The sequence below is a fragment of the Vulpes lagopus genome, chromosome 16 (genome assembly GCF_018345385.1).
Source record: "Vulpes lagopus strain Blue_001 chromosome 16, ASM1834538v1, whole genome shotgun sequence".
Taxonomy (NCBI): Eukaryota; Metazoa; Chordata; class Mammalia; order Carnivora; family Canidae; genus Vulpes; species Vulpes lagopus.
The window spans coordinates 584,892-600,860 of NC_054839.1; the positions used below are offsets into that span (position 1 = coordinate 584,892).

The 15,969-nt window shown below is 52.1% G+C and overlaps 1 protein-coding gene across 2 annotated transcripts in view; it reads right to left on the reverse strand.

Annotated features, from left to right (window-relative positions):
• TFDP1 (transcription factor Dp-1) overlaps positions 1-15,969 on the reverse strand; it is a 43,012-nt gene that overhangs the window by 8,801 nt on the left and 18,242 nt on the right. For both annotated transcript variants that reach the window (XM_041731309.1, XM_041731308.1), the window contains exons 3-7: positions 13,983-14,049; positions 5,525-5,631; positions 1,937-2,058; positions 700-865; positions 180-323 (exon numbers count right to left, since the gene is read on the reverse strand). In XM_041731309.1, coding sequence (XP_041587243.1) covers positions 180-323; positions 700-865; positions 1,937-2,058; positions 5,525-5,631; positions 13,983-14,049 — 606 coding nt within the window. The remainder of the gene's footprint in view (positions 1-179; positions 324-699; positions 866-1,936; positions 2,059-5,524; positions 5,632-13,982; positions 14,050-15,969) is intronic.

Consider the following 15,969-nt stretch of genomic DNA (forward strand, 5'->3'; position numbering starts at 1 on the left):
CTGGTGAGCAGGCGTGGGGCCTGGGGAAGCAGCCGACCCCCAGTCCAGGCCAGGAACACACAGCTTCAAACCCTGAGTGGGCACCTCCAGCACACACACCAGAAATGCCCACCCCAAACACACTACACAGGGGGCACATCTACAAGGGCACAGCGGGAAACAGGTGGTTAGCCGCATACCTCTAAATTCTGACATTCCTGAGCCGAATTGGTGGGCAGACCAATCCACTTGATCTCCTTCTTCTCCTTAGAGATGATGTTCATGGCCATCAGCACATTTAAGGCATCATAGACTCGCCGTCTTATGTTCTTCTGGTCGTAAGCCTGGGGAGGATAGAGCATAAGTTTTCCAAACCATCCAGAGCAGCTCACAGGTGAACACTTGAACACCACACTCAACCATATGCAGGGAAGCACACCACCAACCCACCTTATGCCCTGTGAACACACCAGCTGTGGCTAGATGGCTCCTAGCGCATCCCCACAGAACTCCAAGGGAGTCTCTACAGGGAGCTGACCCAACAGGAGCCAGAGCCCACACATGACACCATCTGGGGATGATAAAGTGTCATACTGCCGAAAGATCCAGAAAATTCTTTTGTGTTGTTCTCTGAACTTGTGTAACTCAAGTAGTTTCAGAGAAAACAAGAGTGAGCAGTACGACGCCAGGGCGTCTCCCTGCCATGCAGCACATACTCACGGATTCGTTTGGTAGAATATGGTTATCGGCAGCACTGAACTCTGCAACCAGCTCGTCGGCCACCTCGTTGTAGGACGTGGTCCCCTTCCTCTGCACCTTCTCGCACACCTTCATGGAGAAGTGCCTTAGGCCTTTCCCGTTCTTCTCCCCTTTCCTGTGGCGTTTCCTTCAAAAATACAAAGGAACAGTGGTGCCCTTAGCACCAGCCCCAGGGGACACACATGTCCACCCACAGGCTAGCAAGCTGGGCATGGGCCGAGACCCCAGGTGTGGCCCTGGGGACCTGGCTCGTCTGCAGAGTGCACTGGGCACAGCCCTGGGGCCAAGGCTCTCTTGCTTTCTTTAGGGGCCAGAAAACAGACTTTTAGGTGGCCAGGCCTCACATCTCCATCAGCTCCCAGGAAAAACAGGGTAGACACACATCAGATATGCAGGAGCCAGTGCACATCTAATGTGTACTGATACACCAACATTGCTTCTTAAAAAGATGTCCACTGACACAGAATTATGCAAGTTTTACTGCAAATTTAAGAACTTTTAGGGAAAATTTGAGCAGGCCAGGAGCCAAGGCGATGTGGAGACCATGACAGCCATGTGGCAGTGGGCACCCAACACTGAAGACCACAGTGTGCTTCAGATTGGGGGAAAGCCACTGTTTCAACTTTTTAAGTCACCACGTCAAGGGAAGGGTGGCTCTGGACAGACACCTTGCTGGGTGATTCAGGGAATCACGGTTTTTGCTTTGGAACCAATACAGACATAATTCCCAAAAGGTTTTTGTTTTTAAGGAAAGTCACAGAGCTGACCTCCGAGTAAAATTATTTCCTCACTAGGCTGCTTACTGGAAGACAGGGTCAAGGTGACAGTGGGCCGGGACCCTCCTACAGGTGGGTGTCACCCGTGGAACAGCAATTACAGAGCCACAGCGGGTGAGGCTATGTGAGATCCACCACATTTGCACACTCTTCCCTAGATGCTACTTTCCAGTGCAGAAAACGGAAAAAGTGCCAAAGTCACCGAAGTGCTGAGAAGCCAGCTTCCTCATCTTCTTCCGATCGCATGTTGGCCACCCTCCATGGTGCAGACCCCTCCCCCCAAACCGCAGGGAGGCGGCCCCCTGCAGCCAGACTTCTCCTTTACGAGGAAAAGTGTACCCTGACTACATCTTTTCTGGGCATGACGGCCAGCCCTCATGGCCCAGAGAGCTGGAGGTTATAATTCTAGGCAATGTGCTCACCCGGCAGACCAAGGTGAGGGGTCTGAAGGCTGGTTCTGTGAGACAAAGTGAGTGTTAGGGGTGTGTGGGCTTCCTACCACGATAGTGTTGGGCGCTGCAGGTCTCTGAGGCGTACCAATTACCTACAGTCAAAAGAGACAATTCAGAACACAATCAGAAATGTCCCGCATATGACCCTGCCATTTTACATTTCCCATCATCTACAGCCACTGCTGAGCTCCATTAGCTAAGAAATTCAGAGAACACGGTCACGTGAGCCCCTGACAGCTGACCCTGCTGAGTTAGATGCCATCGATCAGCACTTGTGCCCTCACCGACCTCAGGTGTGTCCCCGGGTTCACCAGAAGAGGCAGGAAATGCCCCCACGCCAGCGAGCCCCATGGAACAGCAGGCACCAAGGAGGTGGTGGAGAGCGGGGGCACCTACAGAGTGAGCCTCAGGGTACATCTCCACTGTTCCTCTTGCCCTAGTTCACTTGCCCTTCCCTTCAGGGACGCGGACAAGGATGAAGCCCTCTCTTTCAGGGCTCCCCAAGTGAGACCAAAACACAAAGAGGAAAACTCTCAGAACAAAGGGATCACAGAACAGGCCTTGTGGTGTCCCACCAGCCCTCCCGTGTGTGGGAGCCTCACCCCAACAGCGGCTTCATGGGGGACCTGGCACCCTAAACACTGCAGTGGAAGGAGGCAGTTAGCACCAGCAGCAAAAGACACACTCCAGGCAAGAGCAGCTCTGGGGACAGCAGTGTGACCTGCCCTGCACGTGGTTGAGTCTGAGCACCCCACGCCATCTCTTCACAGAAGAAAGGGAAAGCCTGCTTTGTCTTTGACAAAGACTCAGAATTCGGTCTTGTGAACATGCAAATATTCCCATGGGGGACAGACACACTGCTGTGTATAGTCAAGTAAAAATCCCAGTTTTCTAAGATCTTGTACATGTCTCCACCCACATCACAGAGCTGATGCAGGAAACAGTTCAGAAACCTGACATCCCAATCGGAGAAGGACAAACATTATATGGTCTCATTCATTTGGGGAATATAAAAAATAGTGAAAGGGAATAAAGGGGAAAGGAGAAAAAATGAGTGGGAAATATCAGAAAGGGAGACAGAACACGAGAGACTCCTAACTCTGGGAAACGAACTAGGGGTGGTGGAAGGGGAGGTAGGAAGGGGGTGAGGGTAACTGGGTGACGGGCACTGAGAGGGGCCCTTGACAGGATGAGCACTGGGTGTTATTCTATATGTTGGCAAATTGAACACCAATAAAAAATAAATTTATTAAAAAAAAAAAAAAAAAGAAAGAAAGAAACCTGACATCCCAGTATCTACACAGCTGAGTGCCCCAGCGCCATTATGCCGCTGTCCAACGAGTCACCCTCAGGCACCAGGTGCTAGGGCAGCCCTTCGCAGGGGCAGGGCGCACCCTAGGGTCTCTCTGTGTCCACTGGGCAGCCAGGGGGACATCCCTTGGGCCCCTTCTTAGCAGGATGAGTGTGCTGCCTGCCATGGCTGTGGGATAGCTGACTGGGCACTTTGTCCTAAGTCAGGTCACCTGTCAGTGCTAATGACCCACAAACCACAGAAAGAAAAATGTTCTCAATTTCATTCTTTTAATTCACATTTGATCATTTTCCAATGATCACAGTTTCATCACAGTGTTTTCCAAACTGTGGATCACTCATTCAAAAGCCATGAAATCAACAGCATGCTTTCTGAAAAAAAAAGAGGTCAACAGAGACAAATTCCCAGAGAGGAGGCACACCTCCTGAACCTTCTGATTCTTTTAAATAAACACATGCATTTATTTTTTTTTAATTTTTTAATTTATTTTTTATTTTATGATAGTCACAGAGAGAGAGAGAGAGAGAGAGAGAGGCAGAGACATAGGCAGAGGGAGAAGCAGGCTCCATGCACCAGGAGCCCGATGTGGGATTCGATCCCGGGTCTCCAGGATCGCGCCCTGGGCCAAAGGCAGGCGCCAAACTGCTGCGCCACCCAGGGATCCCAACACATGCATTTAAAGGGCCCTGGGTCACTGTGGAGAACGTGCTTCTGCCGAGGCCCAGGGCCACCAGTTTGGGAAAACACGGAGCCCTGTCACTCGTGGCACTTCCTGGACGTATACTACGCAGACCTGGTTGGCTACATTCTCAGGAGAATGGATTTAGGACACCAACACCCACGCGGACGGGAAGGAGCATCACCAGAGGGCTACCTGACACCTGGTCCAGGCCCCCACAGCCAGCACACTTGCTCTTGTCTTCTCCCTAAGCTGGACCTCCTCACGCATCTGGTCCACAATGAGAACGAAAGTCAGAGGACCAGGCATACAGCAGGTACTCAATAACCATTCACAGTGAACATGGCCTCCCTGGATGACAGAAGGCTGTTCTCTCTCTGGTCCTCTCCTACAAACTGTGCCCGCAGGCACTGACTCTGGCGGGGCTGTAGCCCAAGCTCCTCATGAGCCCAAGCCACGCTCACATCACATGAAGACAAGGCTCTGTAGTCACAACGCGCCCGTCCTTCTGTCCTCAAGTGCCTGGCAGATGGAGTTGAGAGACATTCGGGTATGTACTCGGCTGCTCACCCTGCTGGGCTTCACAAAGGAGTTACCATCTCTAACTCCACCCCGAAACCACCAGGCTCCAACCAGAGATGTAACTTTAGGTCTGATAAAGTTTAAGGCACCAACAGACAAATGTGCATGTTAATTTTCTTCCCTACTATCTACAGCCACAAAAAGAGATGGATTCTCAATTAAGGAGGTATTCCCAAGCTATGTCTGATACACAGTACCTAAAAATAAAATGAGTTACAGAATAAAACAAAACAGAATATTTAACTTATATCAAAAACACATTTATTAAAAGCTATGATGAGCCAAATATCACAGCAACTCTCTAAGAAAAGCAGTCACGCCTACTGACGGGGGTTAAGTGACGGGACGCATCCACAGTTACCCGGGAGCTCAGATCTGAGCAAGCTCAGGTGGGCAGTCAACATCCTCCTCTTGATGCTACACATGGCCCAGGAGTCAGGGAGGCTTCAATCTGACTGAGATCCGTCAAGAAGGGCCCACTGAATCCCACAGGTGATCAATACACAGGGGCGCCCAGCACGGGCTGAGGAGAGCAGACCCACCTCTGCCCCCTTTTATCAGGTGGGGCAGTCAGGGACACACCTGTCCCAGAACCCTGACAGCCTACAGAGCCCTAAGCCCACTGTGTGCTCCACAGGGACCCCATCCCAGGCAAGGAGTGTCCACCCTAAGGAGGGTCAAGGCTGGGTGCTGCCACCCACACACAACTCAACACGGCTTCCCCAGGGCAGACTCGGGACCCATGGGCACACGGCACAGGCCAGGAAGCTGCCGGGCCTGAGCCAGGCCCCACTGTCCAGTCACACCTGCAGGCAGGCCTGGTCCAGGGGAGTGCACACTGGCACCCCGAAATCTGGCACTATCCCAACACAGTGAGCATTCGAGAGGGAACAGCAGAAGGCAAACCTCACACCCCGACCTCCGCACCATAGTCTAAGAGGCCACCATCCAGAATATGCAAGCCCGCCTCCCCAGGGCCCCTTACCACTTGCTGTGCAATGTTGACATTGGACTGTCCGAATGTTTTTGGCAACAGCTGCTTCCCCAGCGTGTTCACTGCAGAGGGGTGGACAGCTACCAAGGACACCACACCTACAATGTAAGGAGGTAACAGGTTAGTTCCGTTCTGGGGATTAAGGCTAAACATGACAGCTTCAGGATGATGAGGCTTCTGATGAGAGGTCCCTACTTTACCCACCTTAGGTCTGTGGGTCAGTTGCAAATCCTTCTAAGTTTAACTCACACCTCACAGCACCTGCATGGACACGACCACCTGCTCTCCCACCCTACCAGCCCCTCCTGGGTGCTTTCATGTCAGGAGGCAGAGCTCAGGGGCCGCAAGCACATCACCAACCTGCCCCAAGTCCCTGTGGAGTTGCCTGCTCACGTATACTGTTCTGCAGGGACCCCCCCAGGGATCTGAGGATACCAGCTCTTGAAAGACTACAATTGTGACAATTAGAGGCAACTTATGTTCTAGCATTTCTCTGTGTGCAAAACTAGTTTAGAAATTGAACAATCGGGGCACCTGGGTAGCTCAGGGCATGATCCCGGAGTCCCAGGATCAAGTCCTGCATTGGGCTCCCCGCAGGGAGCCTTGCTTTCCCCTCTGCATGTGTCTCTGCCCCTTTCTCTCTGTGTCTCTCATAAATGAATAAATAAAATCTTAAAAAAAAAAAAAGAAAAGAAAGAAATGCCTGGTGACGAAGATGCCCCCTCTTTGAACACGCAGATGACCTCATCACAAAGCAAAGGGGAAGGATACACGATGAACAGAAACACTCATTCCAAGCATTAGAGTTCTGTGTGCCTGGCTCTGTCCTTGGTGCTAGGGATACAACAGTGAATAAAAATGATAAAACATGTTATCTTGGGATGCCTGGGTGGCTCAGCGGTTGAGTGTCTGCCTCTGGCTCAGGGCGTGATCTGGGAATCCGGGATCAAGTCCCACATCAGACTTCTTGCAAGGAGCCAGCCTCTCCCTCTGCCTAGGTCTCTGCCTCTCTCTCTGTTTCTCTCATGAATAAATAAAAACTTAAAAAAAAAACATCTTATATATTAAATAATAAAATCAAAAGAAGTAGAAATGATAAAAATTCAAAACATAAAAATGAAGTCCTTGCCCTGACGGCATGAGAAGACAGAGAGGAAATAAATAAAGGGAGTGCGTACAAGAGACAGTGATGCCCGGGAAAATAGGTAGAGGGTGGAGACCCTCAGAGTGTGCTTGGTCCACATCCTATGCAGAAGGGCCAGAGCACCCCCAGGAAGAAGCAGACCAACTCCCCCTCTCCTGGTCACTGGGTCACTGCCCTACAGGGAGAGGAGGAACCCTGCTGGCTCCTGGAGCAGACTGGCCTCCTGTGGCTGCCACCGCAGGGGAGAACAGGATCCTGAGAGGGGGATGGGAAGAAGGGGGGACCGGCTGGGGGATGGGGAAGGGAAGGGGGGATCTGCAGGAGGATGGGGGGACCTGCAGGGGGATGGGGGGTAGGGTGGTGGCTCACGCCAGGCAGCAGCAGATGGCATTTCCTTCACTTCACGAGGCCATCTAGCCCAGCCTGAAGGTTCATTTTTTGTGCCCTTTATAAGTCCATGCATTTTAAAGAACAGACTTCGCTAAACAGTGAATCCTAGAGCCGCACACAAAAACCAAATAATTTCTGAACAGCACAAGTTGACCAAGCCAACTGGCTAAATATTAGTATTTTTACCAACCAACACCAATAGATATTTATTTTCTGTAAATATATGCCTTGTTTTTATTTTCCTTTAAACACAGAGATCTATATCGTAGCAAAAACAAATTTTTTTAATAATTGTTTTAGGTACGCAAAATGTTTTAAAAGACAAAAAGCAAAATTATTCTACTTTGTATAGAGATTTAAAACATACAAACCTATCACTTTTCAGATTCATGTATAGATTAGCTTTAACCTATTATTCCTAGGTTTCTAGGAATACTGGATTGATTCATTAAAAAAGATAAAAATGGGTTTTTTTTAGTCTACAAATGACACACTGCCAACATCAGGTGGTTCTTAGGACACGTCTTAGCACTTACTTTGCGCGTCACGTAAATGAAGACAGAACACAGGACTGCACTGGGCGCAGCCGCTTGTCTCGGGCTAGACCTGCAGGTCCAGATGCAAGTGCTCCCACCCGTAGAAGGCAACACAAACCACCCAGAACCACAGGAAGGTCCTTCTGTAAAATAACATGCTTAGAGCCCCAAGGATCTCAGGGAGCAAGGGGGAGCAGAGAGGCAGATGTGTACCCAGAGCCCTTTCCTGGACAGTGGTAGCAGCTGTCCTTTCCACCAGGGGCTCTTCCTCGTTTTGTTGAGAGAAACTTCAATACAAAGAATTGCTTTGAGGCAGTCCTGCTCCCACAAAACCTAGATTTAACTATGACCATTTTACCCTATTTGCTGAAGAGGCCTGAAAAGCAGAGGTAAGCTTCCCGCCCACAGACCCGCCCTATCCCCAGCTGCAGCCAGAGGGCTTGGAGGACGCACCATCTGTGCCTGTGAATCCAAGAAAATACAAGCATTACTCATGTGGGCCTTTGAAATCTCAAAGAAAGCTGACTTGTATCACATCTTCTTGCATCTGCGCTCACCCCGTTGCTGGGACTATCCTGACAGATCTAGCGGGTTCCTGCAGTGCTGAGCCACTACTCTGTGCTAGCAGGCTGGCTGTGCGGATGCACAGATGCTCCTAAATGCAGTAGTTAACGTTGGGCAGGCCTCCTCCTGCTGAGTCTTCCAAGGGCAGGTGCACCAAAGGGAACGTGTGCTCCAGGTGACCATCTGCATTTCGGGTTTTGGCCCAGCACATCCATGCACACACACTCAAACACCCCCACACACACACGCCCCCCCAGCGACTGTCCATCTCCCAAGTTCCTGTCAACTGCTGACTCAGGAAGACATGTCCCTTTTTGTCAATCTCAAGGATGGAATTTCATTTCTGGTTTAATCTGATCACAGAAATTAGAATTGTTTAACATCCTCTTCTGACAAGGACCACCACACACTCAACCCACTCACATGGGGGACGGGAACCAGTTTAGTCACAACACCGGCCTAGAGATCTACTCACTAGAAGACTGTGAACTGCACTTAAAGACTTTTATTTAGGGAAATATGCACAGTATTTTCAAATATAACATCATGAAATGGAGGATTCCTTTCCTAGCAAGAAAATGCACTAGGAACATACGTGATCTGAACTGCTCTAACTGTAACAGAAAAAGGATCCTAAAAATACTATGTAATCATATTATAATAATCACAATCCATTAATATCTATAGGTTTTAAGATATTTTAAATGATGAAATTATAGGGTTTAATATTTTCTTGGACATAATTTTAACCATTTTTAAGTTCTGAGAACTTCCTATCCTGCCCACCACACCAGACACTCTGTGCACTGATGTGGCTGAAAGGGCCATTAGAACTGGTGCCAGAGAAGCTCTGCCCCAGGCGATGGCAGGTGCTACCCCACACAGTGGGCACTGGATCACCACCAATGGTGTCCTTCTCAGGATGAGCTCACTTGGGGACCATCACAACAGCCACGCCACCCCATACGCTCACTGCTCCCCAGCCGAGCACCCTGAAGGGGGAAACGGGCTCTGCAGGGGCCGCCCCCCACCCTGGTCTGAGGGGCACTGCATCTCAGGACTCTTAGGACACTGGCTCGGACAGTGGCAGATGGACGATGCCCTCACTGCTTATTTGTGCAGCACCTGTCTCTTTTGCACCGTGGCAGTCATAGCAAGCCCGGCAGCAGGGTTCAGAGGTTGGGACGTCATCTAGGCTTTAGGTGTCCCCTGGGTTCACACAGCTGGGAGGAGATAAGCTGGGGCCTCTGTGGCACATGCCCCGGGGGGCCGAGTGAGTTCTGCCATTTCCTCCTGCACAGGGTCCTTTCCCAACCGCCGCACGAATATCAGCCTGGACTGACCCACCATGTGTGCAGGCGCATGAGCCTCTGGGAGGGAACAGTGTCCATGTCTCTAGAATCACACAGCAACACCAGGCTTTCAGCCACACGGCACCACTGAAATCTCACCTCCCCTGCCTTAGAACCCTTCCAAGGGGAGACACAACACTGATGCAGAAGCGGGAGGTGTCTGTCACCAGCCAGACGTGCATCTGTCCCCCGCCCCCCCCCCCCCCCCCCACACGGAGCGCACACAGGCACAGAGCTGTTCGGGGAAAGGATGGGTCTCTGTCAACAATCAACATGTCTTACAACTCTCCACCAAGAAGGCACCAGGCGACAATGGGCAGCACTAGGAACTCCAGGAATGGCCCAGCAACAGACAAGTGTTAAGTCACACAACCACGGGGACAGGACAAGCACACGCCAACAGGACACACCTGTATGCCGCCATCAGAGAGTGTGTACAGAATAGTGAATACACACATACATGTACCTTTACATTTTTAACTGAATTCTTAAGTACTCTTGCAGTTTCTGCAGTGAGCATGTTTGATAAGAACTTTGCCGAAGGGGTGTGAGTAAGGCTGATGGGCGAACAGAGATTGGGTGAGAGGAAGAAGGCTGGCTGTGTGCAGAGGGCAGGCAGGCAGCAGGCGCATCGGGAGCAGAGGTTGCCCGCGTGGCAGGGGACAACGGCCTGAACCCCAAAGCAGCAGCCGGATGGCTGAAGAAGAGAACCAGGCAGGAACACCAGCAAGAAACTGGGCCAGCAAAGCACCTGGACAGACCCAACCAGCACGCAGGCCCGGGAGCAGAGGGGCTCAGACCCACTGGGCCACCAGGACCCAAAACATGGCTGCTGCGGGTATGCGGGGCTGGGCATTCACATGTTTGGTGCAGCCATGCACATGAGCCACGTGGTCCAGTACCCAATCCTGAGCATCTGCTCAGAACACAGGAACAAAAGTGCATGCAAAGGTTCACACGGCATCACCACCACTGGCAAAACACCAGAAGCAACCCAGTGCCGTCACACATAGGATTCACCATCTCCAATGGCATCGGGGGCTCTGGCCCTCAGGGTCAGGGGTACAGAATGTGGTGACTTCAGTACGTTTTTCTGGAGGAAACAGCTTTCTGAATCTTGCAACTGTGACGACTAACAGGATAAGCCCAGTTGCCAAGGTGCCCGTTCTCAGCTGCCCATTCACAGGCCAGCCAGGGCTGCTCTGGAACCAGTAAGCCGACTTCAGGGAACAGAGACCACCCTCCAGAATTACCTGACAAAGGTTTTCAGAGCAGAAACTGGGTTTCCTTAAGGAGGAAGGAGTTCTGCCTTAGGGTTAGAGCCCCGGCCCCTGCCTGTGTCCAGCCTGCAGATTTCAGACCTGCCAACCCCCTCATCAACTGGGACAACTCCATGAAACAAGCCTCTCTCACATGCACAGCATGCCTCCCACAGGCTCTGCCTCTGGAGAAGCCTGTGGACACTGGGATCTGGAAATGGGCCCCACACAGCAGCAAAAAGACACAGGCAGAAGAGAGTCATGGGCAGCACTGGAGGCCAAGATGGTGAGCTGAGTTGCCGTCAGGACCCAACCAACAGGGCAAGAGCTGCAAAGCCCGCATGGGAGCGTGTGGGAACCCAGTGTGAGGGGCATCCTGGCCAGAGCCTGGGCAGGAGCAGGCGGGGGAGGCCTCATCAGTACCAGCTGGGGGCAAAAGGGTCCCCAGGGTGCAGTGCAATTCAGGTACTGGCCTGTTCCCAAATTCTCAGTGGGTAGACTGGAAAGTTGGGGCAAACTGGCCTGGCAGGCACAGCACACAGGGTACAGTGAGACTAGCCCCTGCCCTGCAATGCCCAACCCGCACTGGGCCCGGGCCACAGCCCTCTTTGTGACTACTCCCCACCCCACAGTTGAACCGCTACAGTGAAAGCCAGCTCCTGCCGCTCATAGTCACTCCACAGAGACCCGCTCTCTGGCACACACCACTGGCCATGACGACTCCGGGCTTCTGGAAAGGCTGGTGCACAGGGTCTGGCCTCACTCACCGTGACCCACGCTGAGCTTGTGCCAAATGTCCTCAGGAAGTGCCTGCAGTGACCACTGAACCAGACAACACGGCGCAGGGACACCTGGGTGGCTCAGTGGTTGAGCATCTGCCTTTGGCCTAGGGCGTGATCCCAGAGTCCAGGGATCGAGTCCCACATCGGGCTCCCTACACAGAACCTGCTTCTCCCTCTGCCTGTGTCTCTGCCTCTCTCTCCGTGTCTCTCATGAATACATAAATAAAATCTAAAAAAAAAAAAAAGACAACGCGATGCAACACCCAAGGTCTCCTCAACCAAATGAAACACCAATGAATGACCCAAAGTGAACAGCTCAAGTCAGCAGCTGCTTTAGTCTGTTGTCTAAAATTAACCTCAAAATCTCTGAGCCCAAAGCAAAGGAGGCTGCAGGTAGAAACTGTCTTGACAGGCAGATGATACGGGATAGAGCCTGTGCACCAGAAGGCGGCATTCAGGCACCTGGTCCCACTCCCTCAGGGCCAGACCAGCACCTAGCAGCCTGGACCCACAAACAGCTCTGTATTAAAACAACTTCTGTGGAAGTGCATGAGAAGCCTGCACGGGCAGCAGGTCGCAGAGATGGTGTGGGGCAGGAGCCCCACGAGGAACCCGAGCACCTGTGAGGTGTACTGGTCCTGGAGGGGCACAGACGCAGAGGCAGAAGCCAGGAGAACCTCGAGGGGCAGAACACAGAACCTGCTGCAGGGCGCACAGGGGGCTGCAGGGGGGCCAGATCACACTAAGGAGACACCAAGTACTTTAGCACTTGTCAGTTAGCAGGCAAGTGACACCAGAATGTTGCCTCGTGGACTCAAGGAGCTGTTTTCTGGTGCCTCTCAAGCCTCTGCCTCACCATCAAACTCTGCAGGACACAGCTATTCATAAGCAGGAAAAGGGGACAAGCAGCCTGTGATAACAAGCAGGGCTCTCAGAGTGTCCCAACAGTGAAGAATTCAATGTAAACACCAGAATGAAAGATTTCCATCATTTCCAAAGGAACAAAGTTTGTGGGGTTTTTTTCATGGTTATTTCTGCTTCATCAGTTTGACAAAACATGTCATGCCTACAACTCCTGAAATGCTAAGTGTCCTGGTAATTACACTACAGTGTCTCTCACTCATGCAATCTATGGACAGTGAAAAGCCACACACTGAGCCCCTTGGCGGACTCTCCAACCCTGCGCAGGAAGCTGAAGAGCAAAGGATCCACAAAGAAGCAGGACTCTGCCTATGGCCTTCACAAAAGCAGAGAAACCAGGAGAGCAAGTGGAGGCCCATGGCCCACAGCCTGTCCTGCATGACAGCAGCCAGCAGGATAAGCCAGCCTGGACAGGGCGCAGGCCAAGGGCCCTGAAGGGCAAGAGAGCCTCCATGGGCATCTGAAGGTGACATCCCAAAGCAACAGAGGGGACGGAGCATGAGCCCACCGCCCCAAACCACAATGGCCTGCTGAGCCATACAGGCAAGGGCCCCATGGGGCAGGAGTGGCTGGGCTGCCATCCCACTTGCCACAGCAGACAGACAGGAAGGGGCTAGGACACAACACCCAGCTCAAACTCCCCTGAAGCTACAGCGGGACCCAAGAGGTCACTTGTGCAGGCCTCAGCCTGGCTGGTGTGGACAGAGAAGAGGCAGTGAAGTGACCCAGCCACTGTGAGCTCCATAGTCTCACACATCCACACTGGAAGGAGCATCTCCTCTGATGCAACACTTCTACAGCTAGCCTACCCAAGGAGACAACTAGCACATTCTGACATGGTCACTACGAGGGGAACCATGGGGCCCTCAGGAAAAGTGGCTTTGACCAATCCACCCCCATGCTCACCCCTCAACTCCAATGAGCCACTGAAGAGACACACACGGCTTCCTGACGAGGAAGATGCTCATCCGCACATGAGGTATACACCACAAGCCTTGCATCTGAGTCTGTTCTGGTTGGGGCCCGTGTCCAGAGCAGACACCTGAAGAGCCGTGAGGTGGAGGAAACCATGTGACCTGGGTTCTTGGCACCTCACGTTCCCGAATTTCTGCAAACAGTATGTGGCTTATACACCAAAATGAACTGTACCACAGATGTGTGCCTGCACGTGGTGTCTGGCTGACTTCATTGGGGGGCCCAGGCACCCTCAAAGCAGGACTCTTGCACCAAAGAAACTCACACATACACCCCATGGAACACTCGTACAACAGAATGGCATTGGGGATCCCTGGGTGGCTCAGTGGTTTAGCGCCTGTGCCTTTGGCCCAGGGCACGATCCTGGAGTCCCGGGATCGAGTCCCATGTGAGGCTCCTGGCATAAAGCCTGCTTCTCCCTCTGCCTGTGTCTCTGCCTCTCTTTCTCTCTATCATGAATAAATAAATAAAATCTTTAAAAAAAAAAAAAAAAAACAGAATGGCGTTTCAGAAAGAGGCACCTTACCTTTTCCAGGACTAAGATTCTGGTCTATGAAGACCTTGAGTTCTCCGTTGGCTTCAATTAGACCGGCCTGCAGAAAGCAACAACAACAATAAATAGGACATCTGGGAGGACAAGCCAGCCTGTCTGAGCGGCGCGTAAAATAAAGCATGAAAGACCACATGGCCGTGGTGATGCAAACAAGTGCAGGAAGCTGTGCAGGGAGTGCAGGGCCTCCCCAGTGCTGAGCTCTCTAACTGGACACGCCGCGTGAAAAAAGATCACATGAAGACTTCAGCCTTTGAAAGTAAGCCCCTGACCTGTTAGTCAAACAGCTTTTGTCTGTTAGATCAACGTACATATTACATGGCAAGCCTGAGAGCAGCAGGGGCACACCTTGGGTAAACATGAAAATTCATCTAACCATCTTGAAAGCAGACTAGTGATTGACCTGAGAAGAGGGCCACAGCTCTGGACATAGCAGTTCCTCCTGAAACTGGGCGTAAAGTACTTATATGCACAACAGGGGACACAGCAGGATGGCAGGGGTGCCTGACACCCTGGGCGCCCCATCTCATGAGTGGGGCAACCACGTGCAGATGCCAGGCCACACCCATACAGCGGTGCCTGCTGACAGCACAAGCACACTGGGGGCACCAGGGAAATAAGGTCACAACCCATGGCACACAATGCACAGAGAGAGTCTGCAGGACCACCTAGGACACTACAAGTGGTCATGTCCAGGTCTAGGAATGATTGCTGACGTGCTTTCTGCTTTTGTCTCTTCTAGATTTTCCATTGGAAAAATGGAGACTTGCATAAGTTAGTTGTGGGCACCTGCACTGTTAGTGCCTATTGTGATGCCAGCATCCTTGAGTTCAGAGCCAAGAGCTCCTCCATCCCCACCAGGCATCAACAGAGGGCGTCTGCATGCCTCACTGAATCAACACAGGCAGCTCTGCTGGGGATGGGGGGGTGCCTGGGAAACCAAGCCTCCTAACACCTGCCTTGCCACATGCACTACTTACACCAGCTCATACACGTGTACACATACACAGGTGTACACACACATCCATACAGAGGCATCAACACCCACACATGAACACGCATGTGCCGAAGTACACACATGCACACAAACCACAACACAGGTCAGTTAATCTCAAGAGACAAGTCTCTTCTCCCTCCTGCTCAGGCTCCTGACCACCAGCAGCCAGCGCAGTGGAATTTCTGGCCTGGTGAGAGCACCCCCCCCCCCACCCCAGAATGCCTAGTTGCTCAGGGACTCACACCTATGTCCACCCACAGGAACCATGCATTCACAGCAGCTCACGTCTGTGTGCTGGAGGTTCCTCATGGGATGTGTGAGCACAGGCCAGCCTGTAAGCAGATCTAAGCCCAGCTTCCAGCATCATCTTGCTCCTCCAGGAAGCCAGGGTATCCGAAGCCCCATCACCTTCCCACCCTGAGCAAATGCAGTCCCCAGGGGTCACAGCCTCAGGCTCCAGGGGCCATGGCTTGAGGCCAGAGCCTGTGTCCTGTGAGGAGCCTGAGGTTTGCAGCTTCCAGAAGCACATCTCCCAAGCACACATGTGGCAGTGATGAGCCTGGAGTACACACAAGCACAGCTCACCTGAACCTGGCGTGGGAGAACCCCCACCTCAGGCCCCGTGGCATCCCAAGGGTGGGTTTACGGTCTCTACTGGATGCACAGTGAACAAACTAAATGCATCATCCACACAAGAAACCAAGAGTATATATCCCAACTCACTGACTCTACCTGAGATGGAAGTCAGGCCTACACATGTGAGGGACTACCTGCACAGCCTTGGAGCCCAGCAAAGCTTCCTGGACTCTCCAAAACCCCAACTTCCCACAGAAACCAAGGGACCAAGTGTGTGTGCCCAGGAGGACAATGGCAGATTGAGGCCTGGCTGGGTTAGAAGATCACTGGCCAGGAAGTGGGTGAGGAAGACTTTCCACTTGCCGATGGAGCCCAAAACAGGCTGGTCCC